The sequence below is a fragment of the Girardinichthys multiradiatus genome, chromosome 6 (assembly GCF_021462225.1).
Source record: "Girardinichthys multiradiatus isolate DD_20200921_A chromosome 6, DD_fGirMul_XY1, whole genome shotgun sequence".
NCBI lineage: Eukaryota > Metazoa > Chordata > Actinopteri > Cyprinodontiformes > Goodeidae > Girardinichthys > Girardinichthys multiradiatus.
This window is the reverse complement of record NC_061799.1, coordinates 28,113,683-28,122,912: the sequence shown is the minus strand read 5'-3', so window position 1 is coordinate 28,122,912 and position 9,230 is coordinate 28,113,683. Positions and strand designations below refer to the sequence as shown.

General features: G+C 34.9%; 1 protein-coding gene across 3 annotated transcripts in view; it reads right to left on the bottom strand.

Annotated features, from left to right (window-relative positions):
* Positions 1 to 1,400: 1,400 nt before the first annotated feature.
* asic1c (acid-sensing (proton-gated) ion channel 1c) overlaps positions 1,401 to 9,230 on the bottom strand; it is a 217,678-nt gene continuing 209,848 nt past the window's right edge. For all 3 annotated transcript variants that reach the window (XM_047369084.1, XM_047369081.1, XM_047369082.1), the window contains one exon: positions 1,401 to 8,101. In XM_047369084.1, the coding sequence (XP_047225040.1) occupies positions 8,023 to 8,101 (79 nt within the window). In that variant the 3' untranslated portion in view covers positions 1,401 to 8,022. The remainder of the gene's footprint in view (positions 8,102 to 9,230) is intronic.

The following is a 9,230-nucleotide window of genomic DNA, read 5'->3' as shown; positions in this document are numbered from 1 at the left end:
TGGGAAACAGTTTAAGCGATTTGGCTTTGTGCTGTCAAAACATTTATGCTTTAACAATTATACAGTCAGTTTTTCTATGTGCTATGTTTTTGACAACATAAACCCTCACAGTTGTGAATATTTAAGTTAAAGTGACATTCATAGCATATCGAATAGCACTGAATCTATCTGATGTTGTGCTGTCTTCAAGTTTAAAAACGTTTAGTCCTGAGAATAAATTACAGTAATGTGAGAACATTAGGACATATGGCAGCCATGGTAAATTATTAACACATTTTGACATGGATATTCACTATAAATTAAAAAACTACAAAAAATAAAAAATGTCAAGTAATATAAATAATTTCTGGTGGAGAAAAAAGTATGGACAGGACACGCCTGACATTTATTTCCCATACATAAAGGCAAAATTATACGCAGACGTGTCACATCTGGTGCACCTAATTTTGGTACTCAGAACTCGGCATTTTGAAAGCGATTTTCCCTTTTTTACAAGTGGACGACATTGAAAACTACCATCTTGTCCAAGCAAGTTCAAACTGAAAGCAGACCGCAAAAGAAAAACCTAAAATGTCGTCACAGGACCAACCACAGGCTCTTGCTACTGTTGCTATTATATGGCCATGCCTGTACAATGAGAAATGTGTTATACAGCTCCTATTAGAAAATATGAAACACCCACTTTTAAATAAGTTTGTAAAAAAAAAAAAAAAAAAGCAAGACATGAGACATAACTTTTAACCACTGAACATTCTGCCTTTGTGAAGTAAACCTTAACAAGTTAAATGTTTGGATTAGTGGCATGTTCAATCATTTAAAAATAACTATTTTCTTAATCAGGTTCCAACATCCTTGTATAGCAGCTGACGGCTAATTTTTTGCAGGATGAAGCCTTGCTCTATCTGCAAGGTTCTCTTTTACAGCTTCCCATTTTATATGGGCTGGTTCCAAATTTCAGACACAGCCAACTGGGAATAACCAACATCTTTGGTCACCATTAACTTCTCGAATGTTTATGTCAACTAACAACTCTAGTTTGGACCGGTTTTCCTAACTAACAGGTGCAGAAACATAAGGTCTGCTAGCACTTCTTTTGAGAATTAGACTTGTGCTGGGATTTATTTTGGATATGTAAATGAGAGGATATTCCTTTTGATAATCCATTATGCGTTCTCCTACTTAACTCCAAAGTTCGTATCTTTGGTTAACATGTATTGTTGTTTTAATCAAATTGTGACAGCCTCCCTCAACTATTGTCAGTGTAACTTTTCTCCATGGTGCTCTTTTTATTTTCTAACATTTTGATTGTCTGACTGCTCCAAAATGGCACAAAGTGTCATCTGTCAGTCAACAGAGTTAAAATGCCAGAATTTTTTTTTATTTATAAACAACAACGCAGGTAAGTGTGTAATAACTATTTAATGTACAGTTCAGAGTTAAAATCACATATCTACAGTAAAATACACATAGCGCACGTAGAGCCAGATGAAACAACTAAAAGTCTCCAGGTATTTGTGTATGTATGTCTTGATGGGTAAAACAATAATACCTGTAAGAATCAGTCTTAAAGGCACATTTTAGCTTTACTTTAAGCTGCGCTATATTTAAATAAGTTTTGCTAAAATATCTTAGAGGATCTTTCCTGTGTATTACTGTCAAACAGATTTCATAAAGATGTGGAGAAAACCATTTTTGATTCATCTGACTCCAGAAATACACCTCAAACAATACAAAGTGAACAGCATAGCTATCATTACATTGATAGATCTGATATATTAGGTATAGATAATGATCATGCAAGGAAAAACTGTGATTTGGTGCAAAATATTAGCATAAAATAGTTGAAAGTGTAGAATACTTGTATTTTGACCAAAGCTATGCAGTAAATATCAATTTCATGAAGTTGCTAGCTCAGGTACACTCTGCTGTTCTTGCACACGTAATAAGGCAGGGCTTCGGGATAGAGGTAAAAACCTCGGACATTCTAACAAAGCCCTCATCTAAAATCTCCACAGTGTGCAGTAATCTGGTCTTTTTTTTTTTTTTTACCTAATAACTTCCACCCAAAGTCATCACGGCAATGCAGCATCATCAGAGCAGCATCATAGTGTAACAACAGTTGGCACCTCTGTGTGTCTAATTTCGATGGTGATGGTATTTATACAATGGCCACCTTCATACATTTGTGTTGCAGCTGGTAGCTTTACTGTTTACACCATTTCCAACTGTTTAATACAAAGGGATCTCAATACTTTAGAATGTAATTAAAGTATTTCAGTAATTCAATTCAAACAGTAAAACTCACCTATTACAAAGAGTTAATTGACACGGTTTAATATACAAACATTTACTTCTGGTAACTTTGATGATTATGATTTTCAGCTAATGAAAATACAAAATTCAGTTTCTCATTAAATTAGGATATCATATAAGACCAATAAAATGGATGTTTAATACAAAAATGTTAGCCCACTGAAAGGTATGTCCATGTACTGCACTCAATACTTGGTGGGGACTCCTCTTAAATGTCTTACCGTTGTAAGATAAAATCAACATCCCTATTAAGATTTATCAGCAGAGGGAGCCATGGAATGCTCTAAAATGTCCTGATATTTGGGCTTGATAAAATGCAGTGGACCAACACTAGTAAATGACATGGCTCCCCAAATCATCACTGACTATGGGAACTTCACGTTGGCCCTCAAGCAATTTGGATTCTGTGCCGCTCCACTTTTCTTTTATTCTATGGGACATTGATTTCCAAATTAAGTGCAAACTTTTCTTCCAACTGAAAAGAGGACCTTGGATCACTGAGCACTAGTCAAGTCCTTTTTCTATTTAGCCTAGGCAAGATGCGTTACTGTCTCTGGTTTAGCAGTGGCCTAACACTTTGGCTTATGATCTCAAGCCTGCAGTTATCCCTGTTGCTTGTGCACCGTTTTCTCACAAATGTTTTCCCTCCACTCAACTTTCCAATAAAATGCTTAGATGCAGCACTCTGTGAACAACCAACCTTTTTAATAATGAGCTTTTGTGACTAACCCTAATTGTGGAGGGTGTCAATGACTGTCTGCTGTAGATCTTTTAAGCTTTCCCATGATTGTGTAGGCAATGACAAAATATATTTCTGTATTATGTGTTTTTTATTGGACTTATGTAACACAATATTTTTCTGAGAAACTAAATGTGCAATTTTTAACTAACTGTAGATTATAATCATGAAAAATTAACAGGAAATTGATTACTTGTAGGTGTACATAAGTTTCACTTTTTGCATGGTATTACTGAAATAAAATTTACCAGCGATATTCTAATTCAATGACATTTACCGATTATATGTATATAGGTCAAATCTAAAATCCCTTTTTACACCATTCTCATAACACCTCCTCCTTTATTGCTTGTGAGGCAACACCACTTATATTATTTTTTTGTCCTGAAAATGTAAAATCTGTCAAAGGTCTGTCTTAAAAGTGGCTCTGCTCTTGTTCCTGTTGTCAGAGCCGAGGGCACATCATATTTAACAGTGTGTGTCATTTTAAATTAGAGCCACACAAGGCTGTCAAAATCATAGACATCCCATCATTGGCTTTCGAGCGATGGCTAATTTCCAGGGGTTTGTGCTTCACATCAACAGTCATCTAATACAAACTACAGAGTAATAAAGCTACAGTGGTTTGAACACCATACAATTAAACTGTGGTTCACCTAAAAACTTTCACATAAAAAAAGAAAAAGATGGTTTCAGACTTTCTTTTGTAAATAGTACCTACAGATCCAATATTTTAGAGACAAGGACTTAAATAACAGTCAAACAGAGGAAGAAGCATGACACCAAGATGAGAAGTTATGTTCTTAAGTATCGATGGATAAATATAGTTTATTATACTGGATCAGTTATACATCACAAACTGTTATTTGTAACTTCTTACATATTCTGGGATAATAACAATGTGTGTAAACAGTGATCAAATTGTACAATTCAGCTCTTTATAAATCAACCAAACTGAATAGTGCTGTGGAGCATGGTTCTGATGTTTTGAGGCAAATTATTTTGTAAGTCAGGGTGTAATCCCCAAAAAGAAACTTGGAAGTCCAAATTCCTTCTATTAATGAACAAATGAAGAAATATGTTCTCTATATATCCATTTATCAGTGTATAAATATGCTTTACATGATAATCTGTGATTATTTACAAGTTTCTATCAAGTTTAGGAATGTTACCAGTTGTTCTAAACTCTTAGTGAATAGATTACCATGGCAGGGGATTGTGCTGCTGGGTACCTTTAAGACACTGTGATGGAAGAACTGGCTAAATAAGAAGGGCAGCAACAAGTCATAGAGTTTCTGTTCAAGTCAAATCAATGTTAATTTTATGAAAAATACCAATCTTTTTTCAAAGAGATGAATGTGATCAATGTAAAGTACATCTTCTTATCGAACTAATTTTATCACTTCAGTTGATATGGCGAGGATGGACCCATCTCTGGCTCATAGAACATAGTGGTTCTTTATCGTCCATTGAGACTCTACATTGGAAAATATGTGTAAAACCTTTGTTTTCAAATTCGGGATAAAGGTTTGTGGGACACTTTCACTAGTCTGGGATAATTTCACAGTAAAAGATGTCACTTTTCTCATCCCTGGCGCCGTTTTTATGATTTTATGTTCATTACTGCGCTGGTTTTAATAGGTTTTCAGACAACAAATATGTCTATGGCAACAGCCAAACTATATGCAGTGCCTTACACCTTTAAACTTTTTTCATGTGTCGTCACAGTACAATCTCAAACTTAAGTGTATTTTGGTATGATTTTGACAGACCAAAGTAGTGCATTATTATGAGGTGGAAATACAAACAAAAATCTGAAGAGTGTGGGGTACAGTTGTATCTAGCCACCTCGAGTCAATGATTTGTAAAGCCACCTTTCACTGCAATTACACTTGCAAGTTTTGAGGGGTATCCCTCCACCAGCTACATCCATCTTGACATTAAAAATGTCCACCTATCATTTTGTTGTGGAATAGCTCAACCTCAGTTAGATTAAATAGAGAGTGAGTAAAATACATTTTTAGGTCTTCTTAATGGATCTTTCAATCCCCTCAACTCTAACCAGCATCCTGGTTACCACTGAGAATATTCGCCCAGAATGATGCTGCCACTACCATGCTTCATCATGGAGATAGAGTGTTCAGAGTAATCATCAGTTTTAGTTTTTCCACTATACATCATGTTTTGCATGCCAAAAAGTGCAGTCTTGCTGTCATCTGACTTGATAAGGATCTTCTTTCATATGTTTACTTTGTTCCCCATATGACTTGTGGCAAACTGGACTTCTTACAGCTTATAGCCATTTCTGATAGAAGTCATATTTGTTGACTGTATAAAAAATATTTTTCATTGCAACGAATTCACCCACTTGGGTCTCTGCATTTCCTCCTAAATCCTCTCCTGTAATCCTCTTTGAAACTCTTCAAGCCCAAATTTGTAAAAATATTTTGCTGTTTCTTTCCACTTCATAATATGCACAACTTTGTTGGTCTATCACATAAAATCCTAATAAAATACATTCATGTTTGTGGTTTAAAAGTGATAAAATGTGAAAGCACAAGGGACGTAAAAACGTTTGCAAGACATTGTAAATTAGTGATAAAACTTGAAAGGAGAAATTCCTAATCAATGTGTTAACGCCTTTCTGTGCGCTTGTGGCAACTTTTACTTCCATCTTACCTTTGTGCTGCACTTCTATACCATGAATAAATATTATACAATAACAGTAGATTTTTGTGTTTGCTGACTCATTTATATTTATCTGTGATCAAGAACATGTGTCTCATTAAAAGTAAAAATAAGAAACCCACGCTAGAGTTTATGGCAGGCCATGGAAACATATAATATCTTATATCCTCCAAATAATTTTTAGGCTTTCAAACTATTTGTCCAGTTCCAAGAGGCATTCTTAATTGTCAGAATTCTTACTAAATGTCTTTAAAAGAACAATGTAAATCTTTTTTTTTCAAGGCCTTCAAAAAAACTAACTATTTTAATATCCTTTTAACATTTCTATATATTTGTACATTAAGTGGCTAGACTGGATATCTACTACAGATGTTCATAGTCCAATTCTTCCTAGTCAAAAAGAACATTTCAGATTTATGAGGCTTTCTGATACCCTTTCTTCAATATTGTATATCGGCATTTTGTTTCAGCGCTGCATGAAGATATGTGGCTTAAAGTAAATAAAGCTGGAGAATCTTCTTTTTACCTGTCTAGTAAAGGAATTTGTGACACCTGTCTGATGTCACAAATTCCTGTGGCATGACCGTCACAATTTAGAGAATCAAAATATGCAGCACATACCCAGTACTGCTACAAAATCTGTATAAATGCTACACAGATGTCACAGCAATGATGCAAAATTAACATTATTTAGTCTCCTGCTATGCTTTCCAAATACTCTGTCCGCACTGATGAAGATTCAGTCACATTTGCATGCTGAATCCTTTGAGAGAGTATTACGACAGGTTAGTGTGACCTAATTTTGTTTTATCAATTAACCGAAATATTATTTGACCCTTTGGGGGCACTCAAAAACTGTGTGGAGGGCATTAAAACTTCAGTCGAAGATGTTCATGCAATCTTAAAATATAAAAAAATTGTGAGAGTGATGTCACTGGATAAAATAATGTACGTTTTAAAGCCTTGATCCCAATACCCACCACTATATGAAAATAAGTGACACACATACCTAATAGTTGTGACAGGACTAGATGTTTCACAAACTGCTGATCAGTTTGTCAGGTTTAGACCCATGTGATTCAGATTTTTAGATAAGAATCAGTGTAAGAACAGTTTTATAACTCACAATTAAGAATTCAGGTTCTGAAACATATCTTGACAGGTTGTGCGACTTCTGTTTCAGAAAGAAGATCTGCAAAGGATGAATTAACTTTAGAGAATGGGAAAAGTGGTTTCATTTCTCAGAAAAAAATGATCATTTAGTTATCTGACATGTTGACATTGGCTAAAACGAATCGCATTTTGCATTGCTGAAATGTTCTTGTTGACTACGAGGAATTAAATTACAGATATGTGGTTTTAAGAATTTGTCTATGAAATTATAAAACAGCATGCCATACACATTATTTGTACTGATACTAGGTTAGGATCCATTAAAATGACAGGGGACATTCAAGGAAAACCAAAAATGGAAAAAAAAAAACAACAAAAACAAACAAGTGTAATTTAATCTAAAGATACAATCAACTGCCTTTTTTGTGACTAACCTGTAAAAAATGACTTAGGTCAAGAAAACAATCCTATTTCAGCCCGAGTTGTCACATGGCAACTGTAGAATAATACATAAATAATGCTTTTGCATATGTACAAATAATGAAGTTCCTGCTCTTTTTTAAGTCAAGTAAGCACAGTTGTCTAATTAATGAGACATTTCACAGTCTCACTTTAGCAAAAGGCAACATTAGACACGAGTGTTTTCATTCAGGTCTGAAAAGCTCTTTCAACCAACAACTAGCTCTTAAAATACTATGGTTATTCAATACAGCATTAGTTGAATGCTGGGAGATATAGTACTGTAAAAATTAACAATACTACACGTCAGTCCATATTTTTGCTGTTTTTCTGGATTGATAAATGCACAGCAAAATGTACACAGTGCTATCACAAAACTCAAAACTGGAACCATTTTTAAACAGATTTGTCTGTGCGGATTGTTTGATCTAAAGTGACAGGTCAACAAAACCAAAGCTACAAAATGAAACATGGATAGAAGAAACATTGATGCCCTTCACATGGCTGTTAAACCTGAGTTCTGTTTTGGAAATGGTCGTTTTTTTTTTTGTGTGTGTGACAATGATATTCTATTTATATCATACTGCTTTTAAACATACACTTAATGCTTATCTGTTAAATACACAAATTATTTCACAGTTTGCCGTCCAGTCTCGAGATGTGCCCCAGCCCCGTGTTGCGTCATCAACAAGCAAATTCCTCAAAGTTCCCTAAAGTCGGGTGACGAGGTAACATGTTCGGCGTGAATCCGAGGCTGTCCGAGTGACTCCGGAGGGTGTCACATGTGCTCTGCAGGAAAAAACAGAGGGGGGAAAGGGGAAGCAGGGAAGACGAGTTCAACCGGGTTAAGGGAGGACGAGATGGCGAAAAAAGGGGGAAACCAATAAGCCCAAATACACAGATAAAATCAGAGTGAAGTTTGGACAGAAGTAACAAAAATAAGTAAAATCAAATGTGATGAGGGGAAATTAATCAAAAACAGCCAAGAAAATAGCCAAATGATCATCATTGAGACAGCCAAAAAGTCAGGATATTTAATTAAAGATGAGAAATGACAGAAACATATGTAGAAAAACGTAATGTTATGAGTTCAGAGTTTGGACACATTATATGTTTCACAGGTGGTAAGGTGAAGTAAGGGGGTCGTGGGGTGAAATGAATAAAAGCAGGGAAAGGCGAAAGAAAACGGCATATTTTAGTCTTGTTTTTGCACTAAGAAATACAACTCTAAAACTTTAAGAATTTGAAACATCAACATATGTCTGCATTCCCCTATGAGTACAGAAGAGCAAACCGGTTAGATAAATGCAGATAAAAGTAATCTTAATAAATCAGAATGTTATCAAAAATGTAATTTATTTCAGTAATTCGAAAAAATGAAACTCATCTATTACCACAGATTCATTATACAGAGTAATATATTTTAAGCATTTAATAATATTCATTTTGATGATTATGGCTTACTGCAAATGAACCCCAGTAATTTTCGTTTCTTAGAAACTTTTAATATTTCATTAAAAAAGGGTTTTTATTACTAAAATGTCAAAACTGAAAAGTATGTACTTTACAGTATATGCCCTCAAGACTTGCTCGGGGCACCTTTTTAATGAATTTCTACGTTAGTGCTGCTTGGCACGGTGTTGACCAGCCTGTGGCTCTGCTGAGGTGTTAGGAAAGTCCATTTTGCTTTAATAGTGGCCTTCAGCTCACCTACATTGTTGGCTACAGTTTCTCTCCTTTTCATTTGAAATGTTATCCATAGATTTTCAATGGGGTTTCGGTCAGGTGGGTATGCTGATTTGCACTGATTTTCAAATAATATACATATTTTACTTTTATCTCAAAAGATGACTTTAGACCACTGATCCAGAGTTCAATTTTTTTTCTCTTTAGCACAGACAAGGTGCTGATGATGTTC